Source organism: Trachurus trachurus (assembly GCF_905171665.1).
Source record: "Trachurus trachurus genome assembly, chromosome: 12".
NCBI classification, from domain to species: Eukaryota; Metazoa; Chordata; class Actinopteri; order Carangiformes; family Carangidae; genus Trachurus; species Trachurus trachurus.
The window spans coordinates 16,615,651-16,638,525 of NC_139908.1; the positions used below are offsets into that span (position 1 = coordinate 16,615,651).

The 22,875-nt window shown below is 42.2% G+C and overlaps 1 protein-coding gene across 3 annotated transcripts in view; it reads right to left on the reverse strand.

Annotated features, from left to right (window-relative positions):
- Positions 1 to 2,765: 2,765 nt before the first annotated feature.
- The window catches only part of strbp (spermatid perinuclear RNA binding protein), an 80,444-nt gene continuing 60,334 nt past the window's right edge, over positions 2,766 to 22,875 (reverse strand). For 2 of the 3 annotated variants that reach the window (XM_083983221.1, XM_083983222.1), the window contains 14 exons: positions 21,393 to 21,672; positions 18,419 to 18,540; positions 17,422 to 17,517; positions 16,971 to 17,082; positions 16,043 to 16,140; positions 14,412 to 14,517; positions 13,499 to 13,582; positions 12,686 to 12,894; positions 11,374 to 11,526; positions 10,950 to 11,084; positions 10,197 to 10,337; positions 9,578 to 9,707; positions 8,797 to 8,850; positions 2,766 to 3,182 (listed from right to left, as the gene is read on the reverse strand). In XM_083983221.1, coding sequence (XP_083839347.1) covers positions 3,088 to 3,182; positions 8,797 to 8,850; positions 9,578 to 9,707; positions 10,197 to 10,337; positions 10,950 to 11,084; positions 11,374 to 11,526; positions 12,686 to 12,894; positions 13,499 to 13,582; positions 14,412 to 14,517; positions 16,043 to 16,140; positions 16,971 to 17,082; positions 17,422 to 17,517; positions 18,419 to 18,540; positions 21,393 to 21,672 — 1,815 coding nt within the window. In that variant the 3' untranslated portion in view covers positions 2,766 to 3,087. Of the gene's footprint in view, positions 3,183 to 5,134; positions 5,613 to 8,796; positions 8,851 to 9,577; positions 9,708 to 10,196; positions 10,338 to 10,949; positions 11,085 to 11,373; positions 11,527 to 12,685; positions 12,895 to 13,498; positions 13,583 to 14,411; positions 14,518 to 16,042; positions 16,141 to 16,970; positions 17,083 to 17,421; positions 17,518 to 18,418; positions 18,541 to 21,392; positions 21,673 to 22,875 lie in introns of those variants that run through there. The other variant, XM_083983223.1, reaches the window with a different exon arrangement.

The window sequence follows — 22,875 nt, forward strand, 5'->3', positions numbered from 1 at the left end:
TTTAGAGGCCAAACAGCGTCTATGTTTCCTCTGTGATCTGATGGAAAAGCTTAGAGTCCTTAAACATGGAAGGCATGTCAGAGTAGGTGTTTTTTTTTAAGAAGCAGGATCTAGTTTCTACAAGACAGCTTAGTATTTTTAATGCTCCTGCGTGTCAGGGAAGTAAGATGATCTGAGCACTCATTTATTCCAGACAGATCTAGTTCACATTCTCGATGTACATAGAGATTAGCAGATAAAATATCTGTACATTGATTTCCAGTGGCAGCTTGAGTGCAGTAAGTTTTGACCAGTGACTTTTCTGAGTGTATAATCAAGACTTTATATGCAGATTCCTCCAGGGAAGGACAGTGTGTGGGTATAAGTCCAGCTGCTGAGTGTGAAGGAACAACTGCTCAAATAGAAGTGAGCAAGAGTTTGTGTGCTTGACCTCAGTGACCTGAGATGGTCTACAGGAAGAACTGGACTTCCTTTAGTTTATCTCTCAATCACAGTTTAGTGTCACAGTTTGAATGCATCTACGTTTAATGTGCCAAATTCTTTTCACTGTCGGCTCAGTAGTTTCACAAAATCTGATTCTAATTTAACTTGTCTTGAAAAATTGGCTTTATGAGCTTTAATGAGTCTATTGTCTGTTTCTCAGACGTCGTATTTTGTTGAAATCAAAGCTGGCACAGGCACAGGGGATCAAGCTGGCGCCCAGATCAAGGCGAGCGCGAGGAGAATCAAAGCCTTTTGATGCACATTCTGTTCGATTCTGCCTCTGCTGACTGACATATTGTCTCTATTAAAGGCTAAAAATAAAAAAAATAACCAGTGAGAAGCCTTCAGAAGCATGTGAGCGCTGCAGAAATTCAACCAAATCTCAGTGAGAACAGTGCAGTGTTGAGACACCTGTTCAGCTCCAATAACCCCAGAGTTCCTGTCCTCCTCTCTCAGTCTAATTACTACCTGTGTAAATCTAGTATGTGGCATTAAACTCACAACACTGCCACAATCTTAATCTTGTCTAATTGATTCAGTCTTCTCCCAAAGCAAAGTTTTCCCTCACCTGTGTCAGGTAAGCAAGGTTTATTTGGAAACAGGTGCACAGCAAACATGTCTTTTTGGGGCCTATGTGGGGCCACTGTGGGCTGCCCACTGCGGGCCCCATCACTGCCATGAAATGTGGGTCATGAGGGTATTCTCCAACCAACTGGGTTGTGTGCCCACATAAAGTGCATGTGTAAATGCATGTGTAGGCAGCTGTATGGGCAACCCTGTGCAGGGCCCACATAGGATTAGAATGGGTTTGTTGGGTGACATTGATCAACCTGTCAAAATACATTACTGGAGATAATAACTGGAGATGTTTTTCTCCAAACTTTGATTGTTGCTGATTTGGTTATAAGTAGTTAACATTATAGTAAAATATTTCTTCTTGATGCATCCCTTATTCAGGCAGATATTTCAGCCTCAATCCATCACAAGCAGCTACGTCTATCTATGTCTATTTTAGATCCACCAAAATTCTTCTCAAATCTTCTGGCATCATTGACTAGGAGGCAAAAAACAACAACAATCCAAGCTTCAAAACCTTCATTCAGCTCACAGCAACTAAGATATAACGTAACCAATGACTGAACCCTAAAATCCAGCCACATACAGTAAACACAGAAAAGCTCAGACTGGTGAGATGATGAAGGTGATGTACAGGCAGGAGCATATAAATATAATCCAGTCTTTACAGTAATTAGTGAGCCACTACTTTGTGCTGTGTCTTTCCCCATTGTGAAATACAGTGTTTCTGCCACCAGCAACATCACTCCCATACAGTATGGAGTAGCAATAGGAGGGTGGAGGGAAGGGTGTGTGTGAATGCGTGTGTTGGGAGAAAAGAGGAGCAGTGAGTGGTGCCGGTGAGCTGTGCTTTGGGTCCCTAAGGCGAGCGGGACAGAGCTGCGTGTTGATTGGACAAGTTCGTTAAGGTGTGTTAATGGTTCGAGGGAGGAGCGCGTACATCAGAGTATACACATGTTATACGCATACAATATTCGTAACAACAGTATTCCCTGCCAGTAGTGAGACTATAGAAAATGTGCTTTCTGACAGGTTAAGTGTGTATATATTTGTGTGTGTGTGCATGTGTGTGTGTGTGATTAGGTTATGACTGTGTTCAGTAGTGAGCACCTCTTTGTCCAGGCCACGTAAACAAACCTCAGGCAGCAGAGAGCGTGCTCAGAAAGGCTCAGAGAGACATCAAAGATAGAGGAGGAAAGGAGAGGAAAGAAGGAAAGAAGGGAGGAAAGGAAAGAAGGAAGCATTATTATTCTAACAGCACAGGTTAATAGGAATACCAAAGATAATATTGCATCTCCTAGAACTAGCTTCAATTGCTCAGTGTATATAAAATTGGAAGAAAGCTATACTGTGATATTAGTTACATTTCACTTTATAATTCTAAAATAATTTATACCAACAATAGTTATATTTTATAGATTATTTACATAAATACATCTTCATATAGTAATATTATTGTCAACACATCATTATAGAAACATACACCATACATATGTGTATATAGTCACGTTATAGCCACACGTACACACACATACAATGAATATACAATCAAAATGAACTATTGCAATGCTGTGTTGGGTAAAACTCCATCAAACATTCACATCTTCTCAAGTAAATATAAGCTCGAACAGAGGAGTTCAGATGTATTGCTATATGAAAGACCAAAGTTCAGCCGAGCCTCACACAGTCGCAGCTGAACGTTTCTCGAAAAATACGAGTATTGCTTATTGTAAAGTCGCCCTCCTCTGATTGGATAATCTGGATGCAGAGAAAAGAGATAGAGAGAGCAGAGAGAGGAGCTTTGAGCCTCTCGGTCAGTAGGTCAGGCGGTTCTGACGCTGTTGCCGGGCCAGAAAGTTGTTTTCCTATTTCCAGCGGACTGATCAAAACTGCAAACAGTGTTGGATACGCGAGTCCATCAGCTGGGATAGAAAGGCAAAGCCCATTCAGACGGGACAGAGAAAACAGGTGGGCGTGTGAGCAGCCAGGTCAGAGGTGTGAAGACAGTATCCAACAACCTGCTGCCACCTAGAAGTCAGAGAAGAGATCCTGGGGACCCAGGTGAATGATAAAAGGAGCGATGGTCCGTGGCTGGTAGAAGGGATTGTCAATGAAAAGTCTGCCTGCAAGGAGATGAAGAACAGAGAAACAGAGAGCGGGGGTCATTACTAGATGAACAACATCTATAAATCTAGATATACATGAAGTTTTCTTCTCATTCTAGACAAAAATATGAAAAACATTCAATATTGTTATTTTAGGGCAAGGTACTTCAAGTCCACTAAAAGGACGCAAAAATCCTTTTGAGTGGTTCTTGGAAATATTCTAGTTGAAAGGTTTATTACTTTAACAATGCTGTTACATAATATTGTCTGAGAGTGAGCCATAGATCACATTAAAGGAATGTTTGGATTTTTGGGGAACTTCACTCGTTTACTTTTGCTTAGACCTAGATTGGAAGATGGGTTTGATGCTGCTGTTATATGGTTATGGTAAATATGAAGCTACAGACTTAGCTTAGCTTAGTATAAAGACTTGAAGGCAACACTGTAGCCCCCTGTACTGTTGCCCCCTGCTTTCAGTCTTTATGCTAAGTAAGGCTAAATGGCTGCTTGCTGTGGCCAAAATATCAAACTCTTAGGAGGAGAGAGGCAATCATAAATATTTATTCACCAAATAGTTTATTTAGCTATTTGTGTAGAGTCAGGGTTGGGATGTTAACCACAAATCAGACACAGCTAAAGCAGTTTTGGATGTAAATACTCTCTGTGGGGCTTTTGGCTCTCAGTGCACTAAGAATAATTCAACCTCAAACCAAAGTGTGAAAGAAAAAAACACACTGGAAGCTGGAAATAATCTTCAATCACTGAGGATTGAAGCGAGGCTCTTGATGTGTGAGACAAATATCAGTTATGAAGGTTTAGAACAACGCAATGGAGCTCAACCAACCATTGGACAAGATACTGGATCCTCTCATACAATGGCTGCGCCTCATAGCTGTAACCATGGAGACGTCATCAGGGGTTATCTCTCGTTGGTTGGATGACCAAGACGTGGTGAAGGGCCAGCTTATCTCTGTGTTGACTGGCACTGACCCTCTGACCTTTAGTCCTCAGAATAAAGTGAAGTATCTCTTCTACGGTGCCTCATTCAGCCAGGCTCATTATTTTATTCTTAATTTATCAATATTTTCATTAATTTAATCAACTTAATCAATTAATTATTTTTTAAACCTTTATATGAAAATGTGATCGTCTTAGAGGGATGATTTTGATGTTTCAGTCCTGACAGGGAAAAATAATGCAAAACAAATCCAGCAATGATATGGAAATAATGAAACAATAACATACACATAACACATATTCATGCAGGTCCCTTATTGCTGCTAAAGTGATGATTACTGTATGTGCACAAGCGAAATAAAAAACAAAACAAAACTGTGTGTTAGATGAGGTCTGTGTAGATGTAGAGTGTTTTGTCTTTATTATTTTGAGGCCAATTTATACCATAAATTTTGCATAAATATTAGACTGTGCTCCAATATAGCTGCTTAGAAAAAAGCTGCAGTTGTTTCATGTAACAACATGCTGTCCATATGTAGTGTCGGGTATAGCTGTGACAAATCTGCCAAATATTAATCCACACGCAGTAATGAAATCGTGCAGCTGAATGCAAGATGCGGGATCTAAGAAGAGCTTTCTAAATTCATCCTTTGTCTTCTCATCTTTCCCTGTGAATATCTATAAGCTGAGGGTCAAAGGGATGTAACGAGAGGCGCCGAGGAACGTGGAAAGCTTGAAATTCAATCAGCGGGAATGTATGAGGGTGGAATATTAAAGCTTCATGTTCAAATGTTAGTTTAGGTCACAGGATTGTGCACCTGTTTAAAGAGTTGGGTAAATCTCTTACAGCCACTACAGAGGCCGAATCCAAAACAAAACGAGCCGAACAGAAAGGTGCTACACCTGAAAAGCCTTCACATCAGATATATATACACCAGGCAGTGTTCAGCTTTTATAGGAGATAAACTTTATTCATTTTTCAACATTATTTATTTAATCCTATACATCCTTCACACAGCTCACATTATTATTATTTTTTACAAAGAATGTGTGTGTTGTGTGTATCATATTGCAAAGGCTATCCTCCTTCGAGAAAGAACAAGCACAGTAACAAAAGATTGATATATAATATAATTTAGACTCAAAGAATGAGGTAACAATTCACAGTACAAATCCTTCAAGTTTCTGTTTATCTCTTAAGAACTTCAACCTGCAGTAATTTTTTTTCATATTCATAAAGGTTTTTGGAAACAGTATGAAAACTAAAAAAAAAAAAAAAAAGCGCTTTTACAAATCTTCAGCTCAAGTCCTTAATCCTCTCCCCATGATATTGTAGAAAAAAAGAACCCAACAGAATAAAAACACTGAGTTTCCCTTCTAGAAAAAGGTGCGTTTGGTATGAATGTCTCCTGTGCTAAAAGAAGTGGTAGTGGGGGACGGGGTAGGCGGGCACTTTCATGACAGGCAACAGAAGCATTCTCTTGGGCAAACCTAGAGGGGAGACATGAGAAGAGCACAGCTCTGCGTGAGTCCAGGGCAACAAATAACCAAGCGTTTGTAATGCTCACTACACTACACACTACGCTACATGTTCGCCAACAAACAGCCCCTGTGTCAAAACAAACAGGGGTCCCAGAGGAGGGGCGTGAGTGTGAGCGTGTGAGAACAGGGAAGAGTGCTTGTAGTCATGGTCACAGCCTTCATCAGGGGTTAGAGGGAGAAAGATTCAGAGTTAACAAAAAGCAAACAAACAGGTTAAATTCAGTTTATTACAACTTGGATTTTATTTTAGTCATTTTAGTGTCTTTGCAATTAGTAATAAAAACACTGAACTCATTTAATCAGTTGCTGAGATTTCACATCTGATGAGGCTGAATCACAAGCAGACTGCCAATCAGATAAGATGTAAACAACAAACCAGAAGAAAGTGAAAACTACACTACAACTACGAGTCAAACTGTTTTTGCTCTCAGTTTGGTTGATCTGTCGTTTTGTTCTTTTGAGCAAAGTTGCCACATCTTCAAATCTCAGCATTTAATTAATGCAACGCTGCTATTTCTGCTGACGAGGATATACACACTGAAAATGAGCGTCCAAGTTGTAACAAAGCGGAATAATCCTTTTAAGAGAGGATCGAGCAGAAGTTGCTGTTTCTGCTGCTGTGCTCTGTAGTAAATCAGGCGCTCTGGACGAGCCTCTATGATAAACTGTTCTATGTTCTGTGATTATGGTCTTCTATGTTCAATGGTGTTTTGTTCCGGTGAGCACAGCAGCTTTTCTCGAATGCAATATTAGTGCTTGCCGACAAGAAATCCCAAAGCAGCACAGGAAAAAAAAACAGGAAACAAGATGAAAGTGTCCAGTCCCAAACATAAAGGAGCAGTTCCTAAAGTTTTTATGTGCACTTTTTCCCTTTCTGATCAGATCCGATGTGGCTGAATCTAAGCTCTAGACACACTTCAGATACAGACTTTTTGATCATTCTAAAATATTAAACATCAGTGACAACAAAAACGTATTTATCCTGCTCTCCATCTGCAGCTCTATATTTGAAGTCAGCAGCACGCAAGATGAAAAATTAGATTTCCTCCTAAAGAGCACTACATGTGATGTTCAAATGTTTGAGTTACATGTTGAGAGCCCCGCCAGAGGAACCACTATACTTTCTTACAGAATAAAATCAATATGTGAATATAATCCAAGCCTTGGTCTCTATCCTTTCTTTATAAAGATCACCCACCAGGATATATGACGTGTTGATGAGTAATGGGGCAGAGATGGGCAGTGAACAATGATTTATGCTTCATCCACCTCCAGATACAGGAAATTCAATCACCTATTTATCAAAGTCTTTTCATTGGCGAGTCCTGAAGCAAACTACTGAATGGATTTTCTTTTCTTTTTTTCCCTGAATGTCAAGGCCACTGACAAAATCACCCAAAAATCTGAGTAAGAGGAATGACAGTGAAATGTGCTAGTTAGATGTAAGCAGCGCCTCCTTATTGAATTCAGAGTGTTGCAGTGAGGGTGGCAGTCACAATAACACGGGGGAAGAGTGTGTGAATGCCAGGGGCTGAAATGAAACACCCCACACTAACGCAGAGCTCCAGCTCTCACAAACACGGGGACTGAGGTGCGCTTCATGTACGGAGCTGCTGGGTTCTCCGGGGGGCACTAAACGTCAGGCCGGAGCCTCAGCCCAGTTTCTCCCAGCACATAAGACCCATTCAAACTCCAAGCTGTAGGATGGACAGAGGGGCCTCCCAATGCTACATGTGTACACACACTACACAAGGCTGAGTCTGTTGAGGTCAACATAACTGTGTTTGACAGAGGGATGTATGCAGCGATTTTTGCACCAATACCTGTGTAGAGGTCAAGCACTGGTATAGATTTTAGACTATATGTGTCTACGCAAGATTTCTAATTTAACTGTGCTACATGTTTTTTTACCTTAACTAAACAGCTTTGGAGTAATTGTGATGATTAAATTAAATGACTTGTAACTTGTTATGAGGATGAATGGAGGCTCTCTGCCTTCCACCTAGCGTCTCTTGGCCGAAAACCAACTTTGCAAGATCAGTGCCGCTGAACCGGTGTCCCAGATATTGTCTCAGTGGCACCGCGACACAAACACAATCTCTGGTTTATGACAGATAAGACTACACAAATATACACGTCGTAACATCAAATGTGATATATAACGTTATCCATCACTCCATGGATTGCTTTCTTGCCGGCTTCGTTAAAAACAAATGCACATGGCCAGGAGAAGGATTAGCAAAGCAGCGGAAAAGCGACCAGACTTGCATAGTTCCCCTTTAATTCCTGTGTGTGTTTGTGTGTGTGAGTGAGAGAGAGAGTGAGTGAGTGCAGTGAGCACTTTCAGCAATAAGGACATGGAAACCCCTAAGCAGCAATAACATGACAGGAGCAGTGCTGCAGTGCTGAAGCTTCCCCGCCGCTCTGTCTTAAATAACAGTTTGGGGGTGGAGGGAGGAGGAGGGGGCAAAGTGAGGAACTCACACTATGTCTTCTGCTAATGTGAACAGAAATGAGAGTGACGGCAGCAAAGACTGTGTGCCCGGGTTATTATAAGTCTAGGAAAGATTGTATAATGAGTAAGAGTTCATGTCTCGACATTTTTCTATTTCAATTCAAGACAGTGTGTGGTGGAAGGGGTTGTAGGATGTGTAGGTGTGTGTGTGTGTGTGTGTGTGTGTGTGTGGGTGTAGCATAATAATAATAATCAATTTCTCTGAATTTTTATATAGGCAGCTCTTTACAGAGCCTAGTGGTCCAACCATGACGGATGAGAGAGTTAGCAGATTAAGAAACAACTGGTGAGTGCACAATTAGCCAAAGCACAGACAGATTTGCTTAAAGACAATTTAAGCTTTGTTTAATTATGACTGAAATTCAGCGCCAAACCTTAAAACGTGGATTAGTGGGATGAGATTTTAAGAAAGTGGTTTTTAAAGAAAACGGTGGAAGGAATTGGAGCCAAGAACGCGGTGGAGAAGACGGTTGGAGGTGGAACATAAAAACTACTGATGGCTAGCAGTTTAAGGAGTGAAGGAGAGAAGCTAGAGGAAAGAGAAGTATATACTGTAGATGGTAAGAAGGAGGGTGAGATGAGGACGAGTAGACAGGAAGTCTAACAAGAAACACGTACCGTATGCAGGAGCAGCTGCTGCAGCAGGACTGTAGCCATACGGTGTCCCAAAGCCTGTGGGGAGGAGGTTACAGGGTCTGGTTCAGTTGTGCACTTGTTTAATTCCAGGCTGCACTTTTTCAACAGTAAGTTTAGATGAGTGTTTTGGCCTAAATTCTAGCAGACAGCTGTGGGCTCAGGGTAATAGACCCGAGTGGAAGCTACACTCCCTTCCTAACAAAATCAGCGCCGGTCTGATTGGAGCTATAGGGGTCGTACATTAGCGGACGTTCAGCACAAGCTGGAAATAAATCCCAGAATAATCACCGGGCAGTTTTGCCGCTTGATTCTCTGACAACATTGGTTATCGCCGAGCTCTCATGCAGACATTAGCTACTGTCCTCTGTACTGTAGGCCACTGTAGGCTGTTTCTGAAAGCCTGTGATATTTCCCTTACAACTGCAGGGGAGAACTGATGCTTACTGAGCAAAGGAGCCGCCTAAAGCAGGAGAAAATGTCAGTACTGTAAAGACAACAGTAAAAGAAAATGCCAACTCTGCACAAACCACTATGTAAAATATGAAAAAGGAAGTCTCTTCCTCTTGGACATAGCTTATGTATTATGCCATCATATATCAAGTTTAAGAAGTTGTCAACTTTATTGCTCATATCTAGTGCATTTATATTTAATATTTATATATCTATTGTTACATAAGATGGTAAAAATAGCTCTTACCCATGCAGATATGAAAATTAATAATACACTTCTTAAGCATTGACATAACAGCTGTCCTCTCATTACCTGGTGTGACATATCCAGGTGCAGCTGCACTGACGAAGGCTCCTCTTGCGAGCGCTGCTCTTCCTCTTCCTCTGGCTACCTGAGCTGCTACTGCCGAGGCCGCCGCCGCCGCCGCCAGTGCTCCTTTAGTCTGAACACAGACAGACAGAGCATATGTTTGAGCATGAGTGTGCATAAAATATTCATAATGAAAAAATAAAACAGTATTTAGTATTTGCACAGAGAGATGCAGTGCACAAAAATAAGGTACAAAAGCACAAACACAATGTTCTATTCATTATGGGCTTTGTTGTCCACAGATCTGTTAGTGCACAGGTTCAGTGACGAAATAAAGGGAGAGTGGCGATCTGATAACTGTCAAGTATTGATCTGATTAGACACTTGTTAAACTCAAGTGTTATTGATTACTGTTGGGTGAACAAATTGGACAAATAGTCCCAGAGCTCCACAGAGGTGATACTGATCACAAAATAGCTTTAAATGCAGTCACTTTTAAAACTGCACAACACTTTGGCTCTTAGGAAAGACATAAAGAGAGTGGTTTGATAGTGTGTGTGCGTGTGTGTGTGCCGTACTGTACTGTATGTGTGTGCATGAGAGTGTGTGTGGGTTTTCTTACCTGAGGCAATATCTTCTTTTTCTTGTTTGCAGCTGCGTTGGGACCAGAGAAGAGTTTTTCCAGAGCTGCCAGAGCAGCACTGGCCTTTGCTACCTTTTTGTTGGGGCCTGCCCCACGAAACTTCTGCCCGTCAACCTCCACCTGAAACACACACACACACATATACGTATATACACACATACATCAGAACAATGGTTTGGAGCCATGCTTATGTTTCCCAGGTTCCTCTTTTTAAATGATTGTTCTTGTCCTTTCTAAAAGTAGTTTCGCTCTTTTTTGTCTCAGCTCTGTCAAAACAAACACTCACACAGTAACGTTGCCCCAAACCCATGTGTTAACCAGTCATCAGTAACTCAGAGAGTCTGGCTGAATAGGACAGCTTGTTTAGCGATGCCCTGCTGTCACGAAGGCCTGCTAATCAATCAGCAGAGCGATGGAGCAGCCAGCCGTGTCGGAAAACAACACACCCCACAGAGAGAAGGCTTGCTCCAGGAACCAGGTTGACTGATTGACTCTACCGGTGATCAGACTGTTTTTCTGTGTGTGTGTGTGTGTGTGTGTGTGTGTGTGTGTGGGGCTCTGCCTCTGTAAGTGTCTCCCCCTGGCCATGCTGCACATAGATGTGTGCTGGTGAACTATGAACATTTTTATTACATCTTTGTGGTTATATGTCATGGCTCGACACTCCCGTGCATGTGTACGTATTTTATAATCTCACCCCAGCGTGAGTCTGTGTGTATACGCGGCTCTCACCTCCATAAGAAAACGTTTGTCATGGCTGCCTCCACTTTCAGAGATAAGCTCGTATTTGAGGCCTCGTCTCTTCTCGTTCAGCTCCATGACGGGATTCTTCCCACTCGCTGTCAGTATGGGACCCTGAGTTCGCACCTGCAGGGTGAGAAGGTTATTGAAGTGATGTAATTTAAAAACATCCTCATATCTTTACTATAAAAGCACAAGGTGGAGAGTAAACCAGAGGGATGGAACATGAGGTGCGTGACCAAAAGCATGACTGTGAACAGGGAGAAGAACCAGCTTAGATACCTTTTATCTCCTCAAAGCAAAGCGGCTGTTACATTTCAATCACTTCAAAAGGTTTTTTAGACTTCCACTCAGAGAAAAAAAAGCATTAAAACGGCATCATGTTATCAGCATGTTTAAAAAAAAAAAATCCCACCTCCAGTGTGTTGGAACTGTCCGAGGAGTGTGTTGGGTTATTGCTAGTGTGTGAGGACGTCTCACTCTTCCCCTCGCCGTCTGATTTCTCGTCTGAACTCATGGGGTCCAGGTCTGAGTCGAAACCCGTCGGGTAGCCCATCGCCTGGAGAACCTAGAGAGGGATGATGATGACAAAGTCAAAAATGAGCCGTGAAGATGCAACACAGCAGGAAAGAAACAGAAGACAACAAGTTCAAGCCAAAATTAAAAGCTAACGATTTCGACCTAAATGTCAATAGTGCAGCAGTTTTTCTGCACTTTCCATGTATTTGATGAGCAGATAATGGCACGACAACTACGACGGCAGAGCATCCAGAGTTGCCCTTTCAACAGAGTGTACCAAGTTAGTCTAGCTCTTTAAATGGAAATTAAAATGTCAAACATGTCATACCGCTGTGTTGATGATACTAATTTAACAAAAATCTCTCCTAAGAGCATCACTACTGGAGGACGCCGAACTTACATGACATGACAGGGTTTAATTTGACTCAGACGATGTGTTATAATAAAGCAATTACAAAACACCGGCTGTACAGAGTCACACGGGTCCTGGGCAGCACTCAGAGCAGCAGAGTGATTCTTTATGAAGGCAGGAGAGGAATAGAAGAATGACACATTTTTGACCCAAATAGGCGATTGTGTTACAGCTGCTGAACCAGACACTACAACGAGAAAGCATGTGTATGTGAGATAGATAGAGAGAGAGAGAGAGAGAGAGAGAGAGAGAGAGAGAGAGAGAGAGAGTACAGTAGATGGAGAGGGAGCGAGGAAAAGAACGTGAGATCAAAAGGTGAGTACATGAGGAAGAGAAAGTGAGAGAGAAGGAGAATGGAAAAGGGGGAGAGATGGGGAGAAAGAGCCTTTTATGGGAATGGAGCGGATAGCGGATTATCCCAGCTCTGTGCTCTGGAGAGCCTCTTTGTTCACAACCACTTTGGGATTACAAGGATTTGCCCACCTCGATCCTTCCTCTCTCACACACACAAACACACACACACACACATTCACGCACAAACACACACACCAACAGACATATGCAGACAAAAACATATCTATAGATACACACAGGTCTGGCTGCAGCTGGAGGAGCTTAGAGAGTTCTTCAGGTAGCCAAGAAATAATCATATCTTTTTTATTAGAGGCTCTTTTTTGATTTCTGTTCTGCACGTAAGTCAAGACGGGCAGAAGAGGAACCAAATCACACATAATTCTCTTGTCGGTTGCACATGCACATGACGTCGTCCACTTTGCTGCTTTTCCTTCATTCCTACCTTGACGGCGACGTGCAGCTTGGCCGTCTTCTTGGAGGATCCGGATGCTTCATAAACGGTCCCATCCAGATCCACAGACATGGTGAAGACTGGGGCGTGAACCGGGCCCGACTGGGACAGCAGACGATACTGCAGCCCTGGTCGGATCTGGTTCAGTCGCATCAAAGCATTCATTGGCTGGTTGGAGTCTATGGCTTTACTGTCCAAGACTAACACAAGAACAAGAAGGGAGAAAGTGTGGTTACACTAAGAAAACAGAGTCCAGATTAGAGTGGCAGCTTTGTAGGGTGTGTATCAATTACCCAGCTGGAGTTGGACAGATTTGTCCATTGGAGAGATGTTGTATGTAATAAATCATATTTTGTAACACTTTTCAAATCTCTGGCTTGTTGTTTTCATGATGAATAAAGGCGCTCCTCTATTTTCTTTCTCTTTCAATCATAGTCCTCCCGTTTGTCAATATCTAAAAATGCCTTTCTGCCTCCATTAGTTGTGGTTCATCTTCTCCTTGTACGAAGAAAGAGCTGGGGATGGTTGGGTGGCCTACTAAAACGCCAGCAATCAATACTATTGATCTGCCTCCAAGGGATTGAAGTAAGGGTGGAAGGTAGAGAAGCAGACAGGGAGAGAGATACAAAAAATATAGACAATGGGAAGAGAGGCAGCTTATAGGATAGTATGTATTCTTATCCCTAGTCTCTTTCCAGCTTTGAAACAGATTGGATATAATGGTCAGTGACTGAAAAAGCAAAGAAAAAAAAGATTGGATAATCACAATCCATCATTGCTCAAATCTGCTCTTCCTTCTTGTACCTTTCCGCAGATTCCTCTTCATCTTCTTAATGAGGTCCTTGTCATCCATCGCTCCATCCTCGTACGGCCTCTTCAGACCTAAACCTTAGAGCGAGAGGCAAAGAGGAGGAGCTGCAGTTACTTATCAATCACAGACTACGAGAAATGTTTATACGAACACAGAAAGGCGCTCGTGTGTGACGGGAAGACAAGGAGGCAAATTCGCAGGAAGCAAACAATAGATGAGCGCAAGCATAAAGATGGATAAATTCACAGATAAGATAAACAGAGCGGAGAGGCAAAGCAGCAAACATTCAAACAATGAGGAAGACATATAAGCTCTTTTCTGATATGCATCTGAACCTTTAAATGCTCTGGCAATTTTCCACGTCAGCACCATGAGGTTTTTTTTCTATGAAAGCCACTTTAGAAATGTTCCAATTCAAAATGTTATAAGGGTTGGGAGACTTTTTCAGAAGTGTAGACATTCTTCCATAAAGTCCGTACAAGCTAAAGACATTTCTCCAAGGCTACCATGTCAAATATTAAACAGCTTTCTCATCTTTAAAGGGTATTTTTTAAGCTTAATTTGTCAGTCTCAGACAGTGCTGCCAGTGTTCATGTAGAAAAACAACTTCACAGGTCCAGAAAGGTATATTATGTGTCAAAAGATTTCACAAGACCTCGCTTGACACCGACACTGTAAATGAACCGATGGATGTTCCAGAGTCAAAGCGAGAAAGGAGCAGACAGAGGAGCAGGGAGAGAAAGAAGGATAGATTCACACAACCCAATGGCCTGAAGAGGCAGATACACAGACACAGGCAAACACAGAATGAAAAATAGATAAGTGGCAGATGAGTCACAGGAGATGCGCGCAGCTAAAGATGAAGGGGAGAGGGCTGAGCAGGCAGGCAGGTGAACAGGTACACACCTTCTTTATCAGACCAAGGGTATTTCTGTGAGGGTTTATTTGAAGGGAGAGGCTCCATCTCCAAAACCTTGTAGATCTGCCCGAATGCCATGAGTCTGAGGGAATGCTGGTGGAAAAACAGTAACATGACACCAAATTATAAAAGGAGGAGTTAAAATTGATGCAGCAGCAGCTGAGATATGCTGCTCTTTAGTTATGGGTCAGAGGATCCTACACTTCCCACAATGCAAATTGTTTTTCATCAGGCCTTTCCTGCTTTTCAAATCTTTTAAATTCCACATTCCCAGTTTGCAACATAAACTTTCTTTTAAAAAGTCTCAACTTTTCTCAAACTTTGGAAACCTCCAAAGACACAGAAAGTATTATATCATTATTTTATAACTTGACATCTAAAATCTGTGGAGTGACCTTTAGATATGCATGATCTATTCTGAAACATTTAACTCAATATAAAATTCCATCCATACAGTAATTATGTTAAGTGAATTTTCTGCAGAAAACACACAGATTATGTATATTTGAGATATGCAGTCACATATTCTGTACTGCAGCCTTGTTCTGTTTTATAAAATCAGTTTTGCAGGGATGTGCATCTTTGTTTGTACATTGTGCTGTGGAGGTTTTGTTAAAATCAAATTCAGACTGTAGTGCTCGTGCAGGACAGGAAATAATACGACCTTGTAAATTGTGGTTGAAAAGAAGCTGAGAGAGGCTGATAGTTAAGGTAGAATATTCAACTTCAAAAAAGTTGGGAGGCCTTGTTCTAACAAAGACGCACATGGGGAAACTAGAAATGAATTGGTAAATGAACATCACATCTTGTGCATTAATGAAGGTCTACACAGCTGAAAACCGAGTTAAAAAACTGTTCCCAAAGAAATCCAAAGGGACCCTGCTTTCTAATGTAAATATCAATAACATCAGCAAATATACTGACCAGTATGTCCCGGCATTAATTTATCATTCTCCAGCTCCTGTACACATTCTGAATCTATACAAACAATCAGGAAGATAACCAGAATGGCTCACAGGGGCTTTGCTAATATAAATCCATTAGGGAGGTGGAGTGTCTCAGATATTCATGAGGCTCGGTGTAGCTCATTGACACAACAGCTCCCTCTCTCCTATCTGCGCTTGTATCTGCTACAATTATCCCCATTGACATTCCAGCCTCGTCCGGGCTGCCTTCAAAGGAAATGGACGGCAGGATTCACTAAGCCATGCGGCTCAGAGGCTGCCCTGCTCAGTCGAGTGTGTGTGTGAAGGAGGACGTGACAGCACGAGTGCGTGCACACAAATACTGTCCTCGGGGGTGTCAGAGATGGATTTATGGCTCGCAGTGGCAATAGTTTCCCACACCAATCATTAAAATGCGGCACCGCACGGCTTCTTCTGGAAGACGCACACGCTCGCACGCACAAGTTCGTGTGTGTTTGTGTGTGCAGATTGTGCGGTTTGGGGGATGATAGGGTCTTTCTGTCTGGTGACTGGTGTGTTGCTTACTGATTCCTGCACACTGACAGCTCAGGGCAAGAACAGCTGGGTGATAACAACACTGTCTTCAAACTGCTGTGTGTGTGTGTGTGTGTGTGTGTGTGTGTGTGTGTGTGTGTGTGTGTGTGTATATATACCTGTGCACTGTAGGTAATGTCCTCAGCCTGCTGGTCGGTCATGTTGGCTAGTGTGTTTGTTGGCTCTTTCTCACATGGGTCGTGTAAACCTGGACCACCTGGGGGAGGTGACAGAAGATGCCACACACACACATAAACACACACAGTCAGTTGGTGTGACTCTCTGCTGCTCGGCAACATCTAATTAGGCTTCACTGTCACATGACATAAGTGACAGTGGGAATCTTGACTATTAAAATCGGCAGCAGCAGCAATGGGAATATCCAACGGATCAAACTAGCAGTGTGCTTTTCAAACCAGCCACTCAAACCTTTTACTTTTAATTGTGCCACATTTGTCTTCAATTTGAATATGGCAGGTGAATAAATGTTCCCCTGCCACAGAGATACACATTTCCTTCCTGTGAATTAAACCCGAGCTGTTTCTATTGTTGAATTTGTATTCAAACATTCATGGACACCGCTCTGTTCTCTTTTTAAATATTATAAAAATCTACTGTCAGTCCTCTCTGAACTGGAACCTTAATAAGCCTCAGTCTGGAAGGACAAAATCTGCTTTTAGAGATAGACTAAATTTGAAAAATCCAATAAAATAAAAGTCTCAAACATAGTTTTGAATAATTATTTTTTCCAAGAATGTAGACAATTTCATAAAGCAGTCGTTCGGCTGCTCATATTCAAGATGCTTCTTTAATGATGATATTCCTCAGACAGCTGTGCTCTGCTGGCTCATTTACAATGTCTTGACCTCTCGAACAGAAACAGCTCAAAAATGTGGTAAGCGGCGCCTCGACGCATCTCCTCGTCTACCAGAATCGAACGTTTCCCAGCTCTGATGATCAGTAATGCCAAGAATTTGCATGATCATTTGCATGGGTCTCAGATCTCTCCAGTTGAATGTTTTAGCAGCCGTCGTGGTGGCTACGTACCTGGTAGCAGTATGCCTGAGGCCAGACACTCCATGACTCGACGCAGGGCTTCTCCTGCCCCAAGAGGTCTGTTGCAGGTGGCAATTGCCTTCTCACAGATCAGCTCTAAGGGCTACAGAGCCACACACACACAAAGATACAGCACTGATGAACATGCTACAGTAAAGGTCAGGTGCTGTGCCAATAGAAGGTAACATCTCTTTAACATTGAATCTATTGTGGGTGAAATTAAACTTGTGTAAGTACTGCATGGATACTGCACTCAGCATAACTCACTAGACAGTTAATTAATTTATAGATGACAATACAGTGCATAATTCTTTTCAGTAAACATACTGTATGATCCTTTATTTAAAGGTGGGCGGCAGAGGGAAGAAGAATTAATTTCAAAGGACACTGAAAACTTTTTTCTCTCTTCCATTTCAACGCTCAATCACAGGCAAAGACTCACCCATCCTTTGAGAGGTTCCCACACCGAGTGTCTATTGCACATGTCTCTAAGTATCCTGAGGACAATAACGCAGGACTTGAGCCCGTTCACTCGAGCCTGAGACGGAGACGGAGGGAGGCGAGAAAGGAAGAAAGAAGAAAGAAGGAGGAAGAAGGGGGACAAATTGACGGAAAGAGAAGGGGAAGGAAACAAATTGAGCGTAGGGGGGAGTGGTATTTGTGCACAACACATGCACTCATATACATACAGTACAGATAACAGCCTGCTTTACACCACAAAGCCACAGCCATAATGAAGTGATTGTATCTGTCTGAAACTCTGCCTGAGCTCCCCACAGAGAAGAATATTCTGAATCATGTTTAAGGTGCTAAACATTTGTTTTTGTCATCATCTCGCCTCTAGTTTTAGAACCTACAGTAAAATCTAAACTTGCCTTTCTTTTTCTTTTTTTAAAAATCTTTTTTCTTTTTGGTAAGGTAAGTGAGTTGGGAGACAGATGGGGAAGGGTATGGGAAGGGAATAAAAGGGAAGCACTGACAAACTGTACAGATCAGGCAGGTTCACATAATAGCCAAAAAAGAAAAACAAGTATCAACCATTGCTTTTGTAGCCTTACGATACATTTTTTTCAAATTCTTCCTTGTTCTATTTCATACACAGTTGTAAACAGAGAGAGAAGTATCAAAGTACTGTAATGTTGTACGTGATGTTTAATATTTGTCAGTTTTTGCTGATGATGTTGTAAAATAACACCCAACAAATTAAATCTGGGATAACATCAAAACACATCAGTATCAATCACAGAATTTGTAATAATTCAAACATAAATATATATAAAACGTTAAAATCTGCTTGCATCTTTTTTTTGATTAGTCTTTACTTAGTGGGCATAACAAGCAGCACACTATCAGCCCACAGTGAGTGTATTCCCCTTTGAGTGAATCGTCAGGCTACAATAAGCATCGGGCAGGAAGACAGGAAGTGAGTGGGTGCCGACCTGGAACCACTTGGCGTGTCGCAGCGCTGCCAGGGCCAACAGACATCTGTGTCTATCCAGCACCTCCCCCTCCTCCTCCTCCTCCTCCTCAGCCTCCACTCTGTGCGCAGCAGCACCCAACACTGCCACAAAACAATAACAACCCAATATAGAGAATGTGAAACACACACACGTCATGTCTGAGTGTGTGTGTTTTGAAATTGGTTTGCGCGCGTGAATGTGTGCAAACACACGTTGAGACGCACGCGTTTGTGTGTGAATGCACACATACACGCGCACATGCATGGATATATTTTTGGTACATACAAGGCGCTTTTCATGCCATAAAGTTGTTCCTCTCCTCGTAGAAAGGGCTCACTCTCCACAGTTCACAGATCTGTGACAGAAGCTCCTGAACGTCTCATCTTTCTTTAAAAACTGTGTGTCATTTTCAACACTGTGTCGAGTGCATCCTCACCACATGTGGGCGTTAACACAGGATGCACTGCTGCTACCACACACGCGAACGTGTTGAAAGGTACACACGCTACTCAGCGACGATTGAGTTATTTCCATTTGTTGCTCACAAATCAGTGAAAGGGAGAGAAACTAGGGGTCACAAGAGAAGAGACAACTTTGTGGGATGCAAAGCCCCCCCCCCACTCCCCCCCTCCCCCCCACAGACATACAACAAACAAATACCTAAGGAGTGTTTGATTTACAGCGTGTGGGCACCGATAAGACGTATCCAGTCTTCTCACTGTGCCCAGTGAGGTAAATCAATCTCGCCTTCATGTATTTGAAGAGGATTTTTATTTATTTTGATCCAGTCTGCACCAGGCAGGAGTCAAAATAGGAGTTTGTTTTTTCTTGAGGTGCACTTGATTTCACAGGCTTATAAAAAAAAATGGTGCAGAAAAAAGCAATTCAACATCCTGTCTGGGCAAACGCAGCATCAAGCGCTCCTAAAGTGGTGGAACTTGAAAAAATAAAAATAAAAATCTAAGATAGTTTGACCCAGTCTGAGACAAACACAACACAGGAGGGATCAAGGCAGGGTTTAGTCAGAGCATTGTGGTTGGTAAAAGAGGAGCATTCCTATACTTTTATATGTAAGCATTTGATTCATGTCGCCCCACACACCAGGCTGCTTGAGTTACTACTCTCTTGTCTTTTTTTACTACTATGAGAATCAGCACAAAGCCTACAGTATGATATGCAAGGCGAGCTGAATCAGACGAAGCTGTGTATGAATGAGTTGCGGTTACATGGGGTTTTTGAAAGAGGGTTTATTATGTGTGGGGGGCCCCCACTGGAGGTGACATAAAACATACACTAAAGAGCCCTTTGGGTCTCAGTGGACACACCAACTAGGTAAATATTTTCCTCATCACTTTCCTGGTAAGACAAAATCCTTCCCTCAAGAGGTATTAAGTTGAAATGTCAAATGTATCTGCTGCAGAGCAACACCAGAACATCTATCTCACATTATCCCTGAACTCATCTGGCCATTATTGCAGCGTCGCTCTCCCTCTGACTAGCGCATATACAGTAGTGGTGTGTATGTGTGTGTCTGTGTGATGTATAATGGTGTATCTCAAGGTCTGTCAGTGTGGTCCCAGCTGCATGTTGGACCACTCCGCAGCTAGTGGATCATTATAGTCTTTCTCCTCTCGCTTGTCCTCCCACTGTTCTCTCCAACACTGTGCAGGCTGCTCCCTCACTCACTGCTCTTCTTTTATCATTATCTCCTTCTGTGTGACGCCGTCTTCTCTCTCAGTCTCATTAAAAAAATGAAAAAGAGAGAGAAAAAAAAACTCTGCGATCATGTCTCCTCTAATAATTTACTGTCACAGCACCCTCCCTCCCTCTGTGACCACAAAAAACTGCGAGCAGAGCGGTTTAATGCAACTTTTATTCTGAAAAAAATGTAATCCTGTGTAAAAACGCATTAACACCAATTCAAATGGTGACTGATGAGCAAGCACTATTTTAAATCAATACATAGATTACCTGGATTCAAATCAGAGGGCATGATCGATCCATTTAATAGTCAAAGCTTACTGCAACATTTTCACACACATGGGAATCCTTGTGAAAAAACTGACTGCTTTCCTGCTCATTAAGTGTGAATCCTGTTGTGCATGACTTGTTATTCTTTCAGATATGTTTTAACCCTCTAATATGTTGTTAATCACCAGGTAAAAGCAGTTCTAATCTTTAAAATAAGAGGTGACACTCGACAACACCGTTGGTATTTGCCCCTGTCAGTGCATGTGTTAATGCGTTGCGAGTTTCAGACCCTGCCGATGAGATAAACTGCACCCCTATCCCTCTCACCCCCATTGGGGCTTGATGAAATCTCAGCATTTAGACATCTAGTGTGACGGGTGTCTCTATCGGTCGGGTACAAAATATGGCTGCGCGTGCTCTCAATTCTCTTCCCTGTGGCTGAGTAGATGTGTGTGCGTGTCTGTGTGCTTTTCTTGCGCTGCATGGAGAGAAAATAGGATCAGTCTTCTCCATCTTGCAGTGGCACGCGGCATGATGTACGCCTAACCTTCGTGCTATCTCTCATCTCTCTCTGAGACCTGAGTGTCTAGTTGGACGGGAGCCACAGGATGGATGGGCAGCTTGCTACTGCTCGGTTATTGATTTCGTTGGCCTGCTGGCCTTCCTTCCCTGTCCTGCCTCCCACAACCAATTATAACCAGTTCCTGCTCCCCATGAAAACAGGGGAGGGGGCTGGGGACGCGAGATTGTTACTTGACTGAACACCAGACAGTTCCTGTGTGTTTCCTCTCTGATATGTGTCCTGTACCTGTCGTGTCTTGTGTCAGCATCGGTTAATGAGGTCGAACCTCTTGTTTAGGGAAACAACTGAGCTCACAGGAACATATACATATACAATATAGAATTAAATTGTCAGTGTGTGCATGTGTGTATGTGTGTGTTTGTGTGGGGAGTGTGTCTTTTCCTTCCTCTGAGCTCCTACCTCGCCCATTCTTCTTCTCCTGCTCCTCTTCTGCCTCCTGCGCTTCCTCCTCCTGCTCCTGTTCCTCCTCCTGCTCTCCTTCCTCTCCATTCTCCAACTCCCCCCCCTCTTCCTCCTCCTCCTCCTCCTCCTCTTCCTCCTCCTCTTCTTCCTCATCTTCCCTCATGGCCGGTGAGGTGAGGGTAATCTTCAGCGTGAGTTTGGGCTCTGTTGTGGTTCGTACCAAGATGGCCGCCTCGGGCAAGGAGCTTGTGACCTCATATTTCTCCTCTGTCACCTTCTGTCGTGTGTCAAACAGATACAAGTGGACGGTCAGAGGAACAAGGTCACAACGTGATTATGTACAGATGGAAAAGAAGAGGAAAATATATAAATCATCCAGGTATGACAGGTGAAATACTTTGGCATCTATTTTGGGCCACAGGATGTTATTGATATCCTGAGCTAAAATAACATGAAGTATTTCTAACCTGTTTGTCCACACTTAGCAGAGGAAAAAATGCTAATGCTTGATACTAGAAAACCTATGCTATATAGTTATATTTGTAGCATGACTACAGTACAACATTCTTATATAACAAATGCAAATATGACAAGTTACTAGTTTAGAGCCTCTTGTAAAGAAGGATGAATAAGCCTGGACCCTTCGAAAGCAATCTCTACAGAATCTTTAATTTAATATTTTAATCAAAGTTAAGGGTTTTATTTCTTTAGGATTTTTTGATTATGATTTTATTGTTTGTTTTTTTTCCCCTGACACTTTTGTATAAGCTCAACACTGGTGTTTCTTGTGTATAGGACCTTTAATCTATTTGCTTATTTTGCTCCGCTGCACAGTAAATGAGGTGTTTACCTTAATGTACTGTCTTATAAAAAGGCTAATTAAGTGCAGTAACACAAACCTGTTAATACATGAGATGCAGAGAGGATGAGAGATGCATATGATGAAGAGAAAGGGACAAAAAAAGCTCCAAAAGCTAATCCCTAATTAGCAATTTTAGACACATCCTAATGATTTTGTGTGATTGTGTGTTTGCATCTATTGTTTTTCAGTGCCACCTATTCATTCTAAAGGAAACCAATGGAATAACAATCACTGCAGCATTTACCCAACAATGGCAAAAAAAAACAAAAAAAACATCTGCAATAGCCAGCACTCTTGCCCACTTAAACAAATCAACACACATCCACATGCACACCTCACACAGAAATAGGTCTACACACAGACTCAGGAAAAAAAAGTCTTTACTGACTATAAATACTAGATAAACAGCCTAAGTTGTGTAATGGCCTCAAGGAAATAGTGTATTTATGTTATGTCTAGCGAAAGTGCATGTGGCTGTTTCTGCTGCTCTTGCACTGTTTGTAAGTTGACTGTGTTTTTGCTTGTATCAGTTGTGCTGTGGGGAAGTAAATCTCTTCACATTCACATTATGTTAAGTGTTAAGAGTTACTATGTGCCAGGTATGGATGAGGTGAGAGG